This window comes from Antedon bifida, chromosome 4 (genome assembly GCF_963402885.1).
Source record: "Antedon bifida chromosome 4, ecAntBifi1.1, whole genome shotgun sequence".
Lineage (NCBI taxonomy): Eukaryota > Metazoa > Echinodermata > Crinoidea > Comatulida > Antedonidae > Antedon > Antedon bifida.
The window spans coordinates 25,127,835-25,141,926 of NC_136229.1; the positions used below are offsets into that span (position 1 = coordinate 25,127,835).

The 14,092-nt window shown below is 31.7% G+C and overlaps 1 protein-coding gene across 7 annotated transcripts in view; it reads right to left on the reverse strand.

The window, feature by feature from the left end:
• LOC144840680 (uncharacterized) overlaps nucleotides 1-13,615 on the reverse strand; it is a 60,287-nt gene extending 46,672 nt beyond the window's left edge. For 3 of the 7 annotated variants that reach the window (XM_078696627.1, XM_078696626.1, XM_078696623.1), the window contains exons 1-17: nucleotides 13,486-13,615; nucleotides 12,722-12,982; nucleotides 11,556-11,837; nucleotides 10,815-11,093; nucleotides 10,036-10,290; nucleotides 8,970-9,254; nucleotides 7,598-7,894; nucleotides 6,832-7,086; nucleotides 6,445-6,729; nucleotides 5,739-5,987; nucleotides 5,338-5,592; nucleotides 4,951-5,235; nucleotides 4,244-4,492; nucleotides 3,140-3,382; nucleotides 2,767-3,012; nucleotides 1,885-2,127; nucleotides 1,228-1,521 (exon numbers count right to left, since the gene is read on the reverse strand). In XM_078696627.1, the coding sequence (XP_078552753.1) occupies nucleotides 1,228-1,521; nucleotides 1,885-2,127; nucleotides 2,767-3,012; nucleotides 3,140-3,382; nucleotides 4,244-4,492; nucleotides 4,951-5,235; nucleotides 5,338-5,592; nucleotides 5,739-5,987; nucleotides 6,445-6,729; nucleotides 6,832-7,086; nucleotides 7,598-7,894; nucleotides 8,970-9,254; nucleotides 10,036-10,290; nucleotides 10,815-11,093; nucleotides 11,556-11,837; nucleotides 12,722-12,982; nucleotides 13,486-13,609 (4,387 nt within the window). In that variant the 5' untranslated portion in view covers nucleotides 13,610-13,615. The remainder of the gene's footprint in view (nucleotides 1-1,227; nucleotides 1,522-1,884; nucleotides 2,128-2,766; nucleotides 3,013-3,139; nucleotides 3,383-4,243; nucleotides 4,493-4,950; nucleotides 5,236-5,337; nucleotides 5,593-5,738; nucleotides 5,988-6,444; nucleotides 6,730-6,831; nucleotides 7,087-7,597; nucleotides 7,895-8,969; nucleotides 9,255-10,035; nucleotides 10,291-10,814; nucleotides 11,094-11,555; nucleotides 11,838-12,721; nucleotides 12,983-13,485) is intronic. The other 4 variants (XM_078696624.1, XM_078696625.1, XM_078696629.1 and 1 more) reach the window with 4 other exon arrangements.
• Between the last annotated feature and the right edge of the window lie 477 nt (nucleotides 13,616-14,092).

Sequence of the window (14,092 nt, forward strand, 5' to 3'; positions counted from 1 at the left end):
TACCCAAACCCTCAAAATGCCATATCTTGGTTGTCAATTTTCTTAAGGACAAGTCGGACGATATTATATCGCCTTCTTTTGGTCTGAGTGGTTCCATTTTACAAGTAGTTGATCACATGATGCTTCTTGGTGTAATCATTCAAAATGACCTGAAATGGGAACTTAACACTAAGAATATTGTGTCTAGAGCTTCTAGACGTTTATTTTCCTTGTGCATTTTGAAAAAAGTTGGAATCTTAATTAATGATCTGTTGACTGTTTATATGGCTTATATAAGACCTATTTTAGAATATGCTGCCCCTGTTTGGCATGGCGCTATCACTAAGAATATGTCCAAGTCTATTGAAAAGGTACAAAAGAGAGCATTGCGAATCATGCTAGGTAACAACTATTTGTACTATGATCATGCATTGTCTGTTACTGGTTTACCTAGAGAAATACTTCCCCCTCTTCATAAACCAGCTCGGTCTCTCAGATTCAACCGATTTCTAGAGGTACCTCATTGTAAAACCAGCAGACTTAGGTCGTCTCCAGTTCCCACCATGGTGGATATAATTAATAGGCATCACTAGCTCTTTTTTAGATATGTAATAAGTGAATGTTTTAAGGTTTTTTATTCATGTATGGTTTTTAATTTTATGGTACTATATCTAATTTTAATAAGATGTTTCTATTTTTATAGCAATTTTAATTAATTTTTATTTATTTGTAATACAATTCATTTCAGTCTTTGACTGTCGTTTTGTAATATATTTTTATATACCGATTAAATAAAAAAAATAAAAAAAATAATTAACAGGTAAATTAGTTTGATTACATTTGTCTGGAAAATCGTCGCGAGCGAAAGTAAACAAACATTTCAAACCACGAGTACGCATTATGCATGATGCTAATTAGGATTGTTTACAACTCGTCGCGATTGAGAAGGTGTTTTCACACAGATCGCGATGAAGTTTTATGATTATGCATACAGAGTAGCCAAACAAGCGCGTTTCATTATGGGATATGTTTTGATCGAAAACTTTGACTGGAAGTCAAAGTTATTTTTTTAACAAAAAAACGTCTGTATTTCAGTTAAATTATTTTTTTTTCGAAAAATTGTTGGTGATAGTTAATAACTATTATGATACTTCAAAATGACCCACCTTTTTTCGAAATCTGTTATTTTTTATTTTTTTGGAATTAGTCAAAGGGACAATACATCTTTAAGTTATTTTAAATTCATACCTGCAACTGTAATGATGAACTCACAGGATCCTACGTTTGTGTTATTATCAACAAATTCATATTGTATAACAAATTCTCCCGACTCAAGTGTGACTGACGAATTAAAAGATACAACCATTGAATTAATCATAGATAGGTCAATATCTGTAACAACGCGAGAATCATTGACCTCGCCACTTATAATAACATCATTATCAGATGCTGTAAGATACCAAGTAGTATTCGCTGTAGACATTCCATCATCTGTGTCAATCATCTGGTCATCTGGACATGTCACCATTGGTGGTTCATTATCTGTAAATTAACAGTAATATTATATTATAAGTATAGTGTCAAAATTTGGCCTAAATTTAAGGTTGGATTATACTCACCCATGGAATTATTACTACTACAGAAGAAAATGGCTTAATCCTTGGAGAACAAATGAGTAAAAATGAAACAACAACTAATGAGAACAAAAATCATCAAAGTTGTAGAACAGAAAATAATCACAATAAGGACATTTTAAAAAAGTATCATGAATATTTTTTGAGCGCAGACAACTTTCATAATGTTAAGCAAGATACAAATTATTGTTACAGTGTAGATGCAACTTTGAGTGGTTATTTAACTGTTAAAAATTAATGACACAATAAAATAAGAATATGCCAACCATACCTTCAACAGTGACAGTAAATGAACACATAGCAGTGTTTCCATATGGGTCTTGTGATATGTACGTTACAACTGTATCGTATAATGGGAAAATACTTCCTGGTTCTATGTCCACTGTAAGATTCCACATGCCAGAGTTGTCCATTGCTGTTGGTTCTATCCAAGACACATTAGCGGTTGGTAGACCAGTGGTGGTATTCACTGTTATATCATTTGGACAGTTATTAATAACTGGATCTTCGTTATCTGAAATTCATATTGTGCAATAAATTCAATGAATATATGATTAATGTGATTATTGATTAATACAATTGATTATTAAAGTTTAGTTGTTTTCTGTTTCTTCTGTCCACAACTTCAATTACAAATAACTTGCCTGTTACAGTATGGATAAACTATGTCTTTCTCCACTACACTTACTATTAATCTTATCTTTATTATACCGATAATATTTATCGTGATTTAATTCCAAAATTGACAGATTGAAATCAATTGCTAATTTTAAAAGTTGGTAAGGTGTATTTTAACAAATGTTTAGTAAAAGTTGGCAACACGCTTATATGACATTTAAGTTGTAATGAATTATGAGTAATTATATTTTATACATAAATATAAATAAATAAAATGAAAAATAAATTATATTTGTTACTGTCTATTTGAAATTGTTATGTACAAAGAAAATTTGAAAAAAATGAAATTTTCTTAGTAAACAAATTGCTAGTGACTACAGTTTTATTACATGTTTAAATTATACTTCTGGACTTTAATTATAAATTTATTTCTTATTGTTCAAAATATTTCAACAAATGAAATTAAGTTACTGTGAAATCATATTATTTGTGGTTCAAAATGTAATTGTTTTGATTTTTAGGAACATAAACATACCTTCTACAGTGATTATAAAGGAACAATTAACAGTGTTTCCATAAGGATAGTCTTCTGCGGTATATGTTACCATGTTTTCACCTATTGAGAACGGACTTCCTGGTTCCACATTGACTGTAAGCATCACACTGTCAGAGTTGTCTGTTGCTGTTGGTTCTATCCATGACACATTAGCGGTTGGTAGCCAAGTAGTCGTGTTTACTGTTGTATCATTTGGACAATTAATGATAATCGGATCTTCATTATCTGATATAAAATAATAATAAAGTAAAAACTTGGTTGTATTTCCAAAAATATAAATTGTTTATACAAACATTACGATAAATTAAAAGTAATCGTTTTAGATAAAAGAACCATCTCAAATTCAACATACCTTCCACAGTGACATTAAATGAACACGTAGCTGTGTTTCCAGACAAATCTTGCGAAGTGTATGTTACCACAGTTGTGTCTATCGGGAAAAAACTTCCCGAATCTATGTCTACCCTAAGATTCCAAATGTTAGAGTTGTCCATTGCTGTTGGTTCTATCCAGAACACATTAGCGGTTGGTAGTCCAGTGGTGGTATTCACTATTATGTCATTTGGACAATTACTGATAACTGGATCTTCATTATCTAATACACACAACAATATAGGAATACATTACAAAGTGAACTAATTTAGTCTGGAAAAACTGTGTGCAAAACCCGGAGCCCACAAAGGAGGCAGCAACTCAATCATGATTCATTCATAGAGAATGTATTTTTAATTGTACTTACTTTTACTATATAATTGCATCAAATAGACAACCAAAATTAAATAAGTACTACTGTAAGATAAATTGTTTTATTGATACAGATCCTTTCTTTGTTTAAAATTCCAATCAATTTAGCATGTTTATTTATTGCAAATTGTGTGGGGTTCAGACTAAAGTAGATATCAATAAAGGTATGAATATGGAAAAACAAAATACAGAATCTTCAACATAAAAAGATTTATGATTGGAGCCAGCGATCGCTAGCAATACACAATGTGGACTATAGATGCAATTTGCAGTTGCCTGTTACTTATGCAAGATTTCTGTTTACATATTCAAAATTTGTGTCAACAGTTATATCCATTGGACAATCTTTGATAACTGGGGCTTCTTCGTCTAAACATAATGGTAAAAGTAATAGCGTTTACAATTGTATCATTTTGACAACTATTGTTAGTGCAACAGGGAACTGAACTGCACGATACAACTAACAGTGCAATACAGAATTGATACTCTGAGCTGATTAATGTCTTTCAATTTGTTAAGTGATTTTTTTTTGCGATCATGATGAAATTATTTTACTACAGCTGTAACTATATATTTTTTCTAAAGCAAAATTTTAATCGTTCCTAAAGTTAGTAATAGTAGCAAAAGGAAAGAAACAAGACATAACTATTAGTACAATACTGTCTACATTATCAAGTAAAATTTAATAATTCAGTAGGAAGACTATACTTACCAGCAACAGTAACTGTAAAGGTACATGTTCCTGCATTGCCTGAACTATCAACTGCATCATATATAACATCAGTTCTACCAACATCAAATTCATTGCTTCCAGAACTGTAATTTGATGTTGGTGTTATATCTTCATCAGAATTGTCAATTACTATTGGATCAGTCCAGTTGACATTAACTGCTTGATCTGAACCCTCTGCTGTAGTAGTTGTAATATTTGGCGGACAAACCAAGACTGGATCCTCATTATCTAATAATACAAAAAGAAGAAACAAGAATGACTAATGCTAAAATAGTATTACATATCCTATCTTCATTTTCATTTTCCTAAGATTTACCTTCTGGTTGCGAAATAACATTTTGATACAGTATATATTAATTTTCTTAAACTTACCATAATAAACAAGCTATACATTATAAATGCAAAGTAATAATAATGGTTACTTATTATTACAATTATACTGTTCTTCAAAATTAGAGAAGAATTATTGATGAAAATGACCATGGGTTCATCAGTAAAGATGTCATTTTTGTATAAAAGCTAAGAAATTAATCATCAATTAGTAATTACTTGGATTTTACTTTTGTAATATAACATATATTCTCTTTTCTACGTTCTGAGGGTAAATATCATAATATACTCATAACGCTGTTAAATAAAATTCTAATTCCTGTATTTTGTAAATTTCAAAGAAGTTTATATTTTACCTTCAACATTGAGGTCAAAGTCACAGGTGTCAATATTGCCATAAGGATCAGTTGCTGTAAAAGTGATTGTGTGAGCACCATATGGTATCATGTCACCAGAATCAAAAGATGAAGACATTACAGTCACAAGTCCACCACTATTATCACTTGTCACAGGAGGATCCCAGGTGACAGTAGCATTTGGACTTCCTATATCTGTGCTGACATTTACTAGTCCATACCCTTCTCCGATGTAATTGTTTGAAGTGACATTTGTTGGGCAGTCAATCATTGGACTTTCATTATCTATTCACAACATAAATAACAGAAATAAATAAATTACATTTGATATAACCACATTACTGTAGCTCAATTTTATTTTCCACCAACGAGGTACAGTTGTCTTACCTTCAACAGTGATAACGAAACTGCAGCTATCATTAAAGTTACCAGCTGAATCTGAGACATTGTACTGTACTGTTGTGTTGCCAATTGCAAACATATTATCACCAGAAGTGTAGTCTGGTACTGGTACAGGAGTCTCTCCAGAGTTATCAGTAACTGTCGGTTCCATCCATGTGACATTGATGGCAAATGCCTCACCAGTTGTTGTGTTAACAATTATATCCATTGGACAATCTATAATATCTGGAGCTTCTGGATCTAAAACATGAGGTAATTATAACTTATAATAAATAATAGTAATAATACTAGATAAGAAGATCGGGTAAAAATGCATTTATGCAAACATTTCTATATTAATTAATTTAAATACTCCAGAGGAAAGAATGAAAGCCATCTATGCTTACCAGTAACAGTTACTGTAAAGGTACATGTTCCTGCATTGCCTGAACTATCAACTGCATCATATATAACATCAGTTCTACCAATATCAAATTCATTGCTTCCAGAACTGTAAGTTGATGTTGGTGTTAAATCTTCATCAGAATTGTCATTTACTATTGGATCAGTCCAGGTAACATTAACTGCTTGATTTAAACCCTCTGCTGTAGTAGTTGTAATATTTGGCGGACAAACCAAGACTGGATCCTCATTATCTAATAATACAAAAAGAAGAAACAAGAATGACTAATGCTAAAATAATATTACATATCCTATCTTCATTTTCATTTTCCTAAGATTTGCCTTCTGGTTGCGAAATAACATTTTGATACAGTATATATTAATTTTCTTAAACTTACCATAATAAACAAGCTATACATTATAAATGCAAAGTAATAATAATGGTTACTTATTATTACAATTATACTGCTCTTCAAAATTAGAGAAGAATTATTGATGAAAATGACCATGGTTCATCAGTAAAGATGTCATTTTTGTATAAAAGCCAAGAAATTAATCATCAATTAGTAATTACTTGGATTTTACTTTTGTAATATAACATATATTCTCTTTTCTACGTTCTGAGGGTAAATATCATAATATACTCATAACGCTGTTAAATAAAATTCTAATTCCTGTATTTTGTAAATTTCAAAGAGGTTTATATTTTACCTTCAACATTGAGGTCAAAGTCACAGGTGTCAATATTGCCATAAGGATCAGTTGCTGTAAAAGTGATTGTGTGAGCACCATATGGTATCATGTCACCAGACTCAAAAGGTGATGACATTACAGTCACAGGTCTACCACTATTGTCACTTGTCACAGGAGGATCCCAGGTGACAGTAGCATTTGGACTTCCTATATCTGTGCTGACATTTACTAGTCCATACCCTTCTCCGATGTAATTGTTTGAAGTGACATTTGTTGGGCAGTCAATCATTGGACTTTCATTATCTATTCACAACATAAATAACAGAAATAAATAAATTACATTTGATATAACCACATTACTGTAGCTCAATTTTATTTTCCACCAACGAGGTACAGTTGTCTTACCTTCAACAGTGATAACGAAACTGCAGCTATCATTAAAGTTACCAGCTGAATCTGAGACATTGTACTGTACTGTTGTGTTGCCAATTGCAAACATATTGTCACCAGAAGTGTAGTCTGCTACTGGTACAGGAGTCTCTCCAGAGTTATCAGTAGCTGTTGGTTCAACCCATGTGATATTGACGGCAAATGCCTCACCAGTTGTTGTGTCAACAATCATATCCATTGGACAATCTATAATATCTGGTGCTTCATCATCTAAAGATGTAATGAAGAAACTTATAACTATTTTCCTAATTATTTTATCATTAAATTATTCATAAGGAAATAGGATGGTTGACTTTTCAATCCAATGAGGCAAATTTGAGTTGAATGCTTTTTCAGTGTAAATATTAGAGTGAATATAATTATTACAGTCATTTCTATTAGTTTAAACATAAACATTAGACATAAGACATTTTATAAAAATTGTTAATAACGTATAAGGCAAAAATTAGGTTTGGGATTATACTTCAAGGATTATATTAACGACGAACTTACTAAAGTCATGTGTCTGAATTTAGTCCTAATTGTTATAACTGATTGATAATATTATTATATAAAAGTCAAAGACGATAGTTACAGCATTTTGACTGTTTATTTATATTCTGCTCTCATCCTCTTCAGAACTTTTCCATAAATTCATTCAAGATTACAATCTATATATTGTTTTACATTTTAATAGGCCTATATAACTATAATGTAGTAAACATAATGTGCATAAACTGACCTTCAATTACCACCGTAACATAACAAGATTCTTGATTGGCCGTTGGTGAACTATTGTCGAAGAATGTGTATTCAACGATAGTTTCTCCAACAGGAAATACAGCAGTAGTCTCAAAATCATAATACACCATGTCAATACTACATTGGACATCACATACTAATGTATAGTTGGCTTGATAAAAAGCAACTAGAACATTATCCACAACAGTAATGTTGAAACTGACAGTGCCATTGGGACTTCCAGGATCAGTCACACCAGCAACAATGGAAGGACAATTTGGATAAGGTGGCTCCACATCTAAAATATAAAAATAGTTGAATAAATCATGTAGTTGAGTCTTCATTATTTGCCATTCAATTTAAAGATAGTAAATTGAAAAAAAAATAGGAATAGCACTTATTCATAATCTTTATTTATTTTTTTTTTATCAAAATAAATCATGTTTAGGAAAAGTAGATTGATAAATTTTATATAAAGGCTAATGTAATTAAAAACAAAATAATGATTTATATTTGAATTTAAGTTACAATATTAACCATTAGCCCTCTTTTTTGCAAAGTTAAAATGGTTAAAGTTTTTTTTCTATGACCTTATGCCTATAACGACTACAGCACTTTTGATATACTTGCCCCAAGTCTGTATTTATTATGTTTTTTATTTTATGTTTTGGTTTGAAATACATTTTGTGCTCAAGTAATATAGGACATATGTGCCAAAATATTTACATTTTCACTAATTTTACGGTGTGGAACCTAGACTACACTTTTGAATACAAAATGAACAGGAAGCTTATTCTGTACCTGATGTTTGTTTAGTGGTAGAAAAATATTAAATCAGTTTTCAGTGTTTAGTAATATTCTCAACTGTTTGTGTTCATATCAAGTTAGTAGGTACGTCTTTATAATAGTTGATAATCATATAAAGAGCATTTTTTTTCATCTAAACTTCAACCTGGAGACAGATGCCATTGTTACCTTATAGTATATAGATTTAAGGGCTTGCAGTTGTGTGTGGTATGGTTTAACAAAAATTGCTATTAACAATATTACCATTCTTTAGACACATTTTAATGATATTCTTGTTTAGAAATATAAATGATTCATTGATGCTTATTCTATTACACAATCAATGGGTAGTGTATCTTATAAAAAAGGACCGATGCAATATTATTTGGTATTAATTAAAAAAATTCAGAATAAGAGATTCATACTTTACCTTCAACTTCAATATAAAATTCACATTTGCAATATAAAATATATTCTTTTGTGTTGTGTGTTGAAGGTGAATCTTATATGTTCATAATGTTGTTTATAAAAATTATAATTCCTGTATTTTGTAAATTATCAAAATTTCAAAGAGGTTTATATTTTACCTTCAACTTTGAGGCTAAAGTCACAGGTGTCATTATTTCCAGAAAGATCAGTTGCTGTAAAAGTGATTGTGTTTTGACCAATTGGTATCAGGTCACCTGACTCAAATGATGATGAAACTACAGTCACTGTTGCATTACTATTGTCACTTGTCACAGGTGGATCCCAGGTGACAGTGGCAGTTGGATGTCCATTATCTGTACTGACACTTATTAACCCTAAATGTTCTCCGATGTAATTCATTGAAGTGACATTTGTCGGACAGACAATCATTGGTTTTTCATTATCTATTAACAAAATGAAAACATCTTACAATATTAAAAGTAAAAAAAAAAAGAAGTTGTGTTGAGGAAGCAAGTCCTCTCAGTAAAAAAAAATTATATTAATATAAAAATAAATAATCAAAATGTATTTCATTTATTTCACTATTGCATTATTGATGTGTCTCCATATTATGACATTATGACAGTATCAAAGAAAAATTCCATAATACAGCCCATAACAATAATGTTAGGCTAAGGGTTAGACTAGGTCACGTATGCAAAACACAGGTGATGCTGTATCATAGAATTTGCCTACGACACTGGAAAAGTTGAGATACTGTATGGAGAATTGACTATAACAATTTTAAAGGAGACCAAGTTCATTCAAAGTAAAACTTTTATTTCAAGAAATAAATATCAACAAATTCCAAAAGTTTTTTTCAGATATGTTTTGTTTTAAACCTTTTACAATATCAACTCTCCCAGCACAAGATGTTTTTTGGGAAGTCCGGTTTTCTATATTCTGTTTTGAAATAATAGACCGTGTAAATATTTCCCGGAAAACTAACATTTTGGCCAAGCCAACAAGTTTTTTTTTATTTTGGAAATAAGTGTAATTATGTGAAAGATGTGATTATTGTAACATTTTATGCAAATAAATAAAATCATTAAAAAAAACATGACTGATATGACTGAATCATAATTCTACCATATTGAAAATCTGGTTTTGGACAATGTGAAAGGCATATTTCAAATTATAGATGTTTGTATATTTGTTACAGATATTAAAAAAAAAATTAAGTACCTTCAACAGTGATAACAAAACTGCAGCTATCATTAAAGTTACCAGCTGAATCAGAGACATTGTACTGGACTGTTGTGTCACCAATTGCAAACATATTATCATCAGGAGTGTAGTCTGGTACTGGTACAGGAGTCTCTCCAGAGTTATCAGTAGCTGTCGGTTCACCCCATGTGACATTGATGGCAAATGCCTCACCAGTTGTTGTGTTAACAATTATATCCATTGGACAATCTATAATATCTGGAGCTTGTTCATCTATGGGATACAATATTTGTAAATGTGTGTTACCAGTGCTGTCAAAATAAATAAATTGTTCTATGAGAGAAAACAGCAGTTCAATAAATAGATTATGAACATTTCATGAAGACAATTAATGATAAACTTCCACTGCATTATTGAAGAAATATAAGCACTGAGCATCTTTCATCATTATGCAATGTCCTTGTACCAATTATAAAAATGAAATTATTTTACCATAACCTCTCAAATGCGAATAGGATAATTCCTGGAAATATATTACACTAATTTCTCATGTCAAAGTTCACACAATAGTTAATTTATTATTACCGATTGATCTTGATATATTTTATCAGCCAGCATACCTTCAAGTAATACTATACAGATATTTTGTTGGCGTAAAATTGCCGTGTACTCCGACCAACCATCTTTAAAGACCACAGAATAAGATTTGTACTGAGCTTTTTGACTCAAGATTTTACCGCATAGAATAGGTTGGTTAGCTAAAAGTACCAAATATCACTCTCTATTACTCAACATACCTAAGACAGTGATAAGTACACTGCAACTAGCTTGGTTACCAAAAGAATCTGTTGCTGTGAAGTTTACAGTCAATTGTCCTATTACGACAGTTTCTGAGTAACTTGTAGTTGTGTTCAGACCAGATGTAAATGAACCAATAGCATTGGAGTCCTCTTCAAGATTCACTACTTGTACATTATCGGTTGCATATATTACCCATGTTGCAGTGCCACTGTTTGCATCGTTTGCAGTTCTGACAGTTAACGGCATTGGGCATGTGATATCTGGATCCTCATGATCTAATTACAAAAGGAATCAATAACCAATCAATATCAATCAATCGTTATCAATATCAAAATAGAAACAATGATCAGACTGTGTGTCCATCACTGTCTCAATATGAATGCCATGATTTAATAATGAGTACACAGTACGAACAGTATTGTCCCCTTAATATTAATATATTAATATTAATAGGGATTTATTAATTGGATATATATGGATGTCTTCTGAATTATGGTTGGCATGCATTATACAGTATTGCCCCTGATTTGTTTAACACGAAAGTTTCTCCTTCAGTGGTTGTCCCAAAGGAGGGGCTCTACTGTATAACAACTATGAATGCACCAATGGCAGTTTTGTTAAGGCCAACTCAGACAGTGTTGTATGATGCCTTTACACATTTATGAGACTACTTCCCTGGTTATGGCAACATTTTCTCTGACAAAATGAATAAAATAAAAAAGGAAAACAAAACTAACCTTCTACTACAATTGTAAATGAGCAAGTATTCTCATTTCCACTAGCATCTGACACATTGTAAACAATTGTGTAATTTACTCCAACGTTAAACATGTTTCCAGAACTGAATGTTGGTTCAGAAAGAGTAGCGTTTCCACTGTTATCACTGACTGAAGGTGGATCCCAGGTAACAGTAGCAAAGTTTTCACCACTGTCTGTGTGTACAACCCAGATGTCTGCAGAAATGCTGGAGTAATAGTTTGAAGAATTTGTCGGGCATGTGATATTGGGATCCTCCATATCTGCAAAAAAAGAATGATTTATTTTAAACCAAGCCTCAATATTGTGACAGTTAATCCTAAAGAGAATATGTTTTATTATTAATTCACAGACATCAAAGACATTTAGCACCACATAGACAACTTTAATTGCATATCCATAATAAGCCAACTTGCTTAATGGTAATAAGCTGATGTTGATCGACCGTCTCATTTTAAAATTATTTAAGTTAAAAAATATGCGATGATTTTTTTGAACAAATAAATTTCACAATGAAATAATTTCTAAAGAAGGCTAAATAACATAACTAGGCCTATCTATATTGATTCACTCAATAAATTCAGGGTATATATTTACACAATAATGATGATTTTCAATAGAATAAGCTTTTATTTTCTCTACTTGTTGGTGTACCCCTACACAAAAGTTTCACTTTCTGTTGATGTAAAATAACTTTATTTACGTAGCACAGTTTGACAATGCAAGTATTCGTGGTTATAACCTGTACTGTGATGTTACATTTCTCATCCGCATACCTTTTATTGTCAAGATAATCATTGCAGGCACAAACAATGTATTCAATTACATTAGGTGGAGTCTAAATAAAGGCATATGGTTTTTGTTCGACAGTAATCTACCCTTAAATACCTTATTTCACTTGTATTACTAAACAACAATGAAAGAAATGTGGATCAAGAGGTTATAAAAACAAAACTACAGTAGCGAAATTTAGAAAAGCCCATTCATTATAGCTATTTCATCACTTCCCACGCGTGTAAGCCGACATTGAAATGTGACTTCATTTTTCCTTGTTTGTTCTAACCTCTGTATAAATACGTCTATATTGCTTGTAAGTATCATGGAAAAAAAGTTACTTGTGCATACAAATATGTATCTTGTATATTACCTTGAACAGTGACTGTAAACATGTCTGCGACGCTGTTTCCAGATGGGTCCGACACATTTACTGTTACTACGGTGGGTCCTATAGGAAATTCGTAAGATGGACTGCTAAAGATCACTCCCTTGATTTCGTAAAAGACTATGACAGTACCAGAATTATCTGTAGCAACTGGAGCTGTCCAGTTGTATAAAGCTGTCGGCTGTTCAGAGTCTGTATCAATTGTTGTGTCATTAGGATACTCCGTCACAATAGGGTCTCCAGTATCTAAACGGATAGAATGTATAAAAATGTAAAAATTTGGGAAATAGAACATGAACCCAGTCAGAGAAACGTTTTGACCTTTGACTCTAAGTTTTAAATACCAACAATTTACAACCATTTTTGTTTTTCTTTTAAATATTACATAAACTTGATGTTGTATCAGTCATACTGGCCAAAATTTGAGAAAAGAGTTGTTCTCTGCAACTAGTAGCATATTCAAATGTTACTCAAAAAATTCATCATCTCATTTTTATTTTCTCAGGCCACTTTAGGAATGTTATTATTTTGAAAGCACCGATTTCATGCTGTATCTTATGCAAAAGTCCTGTAGCACCACCTTTTAAAGAAGGAGCTTATTTCACGATGCTCATTCTAACTTTCCGTTGAAGAAAAATAACTGGTGTTATTAAAATGTTGTTGGCAAATGATTTTATTTTGTAATAAATATATACTCTATACCCGGAGCTACCCCTTTAAGTACTACGGTACCCAAACGATTTACTTACCAATTACTCTAATAGTTATAAAACAAGTTCCAGTGTTACCACTGCCATCAGTTGCAGTGTATGTAAGACTAGTCTCTCCTATGGGAAAGTTAGCTGGTGATGTCTCAGATGGTTTAGTCTGCATTGAATCGGATATCGTGCCAGAAGATGCGTCAGTTGGCGTTGGTTCAGTCCACGTTGCCTCGGCCATATTAGAGTCATTTGTATAAACCATTACAATTACATCATCACAATCAGAATAGGTGGGATCACCGGTATCTATTTAAAAAATACATTGAATAAACATACCAGATAATTTTCAGATAATAACGGACAGCATCATGTCTAGCGACAACAATCACTATGCAGTAACGTGTCTGCTGACAGGCAACAGGAAAAACAATAATAACATTGTATATAATCGAACCATGAACTGAGGTAAGGCAACCAATTAGCCGAACAGCTGTCTGCCAAAAAACCATTGAGAATTTATCTCATATAATAATGACATGATGGTGCTGTCAGGTGACGCAATTACCAATTGCTTACTGTGTATTGTCTTATTAAGACATGATATACCACTCGTGTGCAGGGTAAAAATAATAACAGGTTTATTTTCATATTAAAA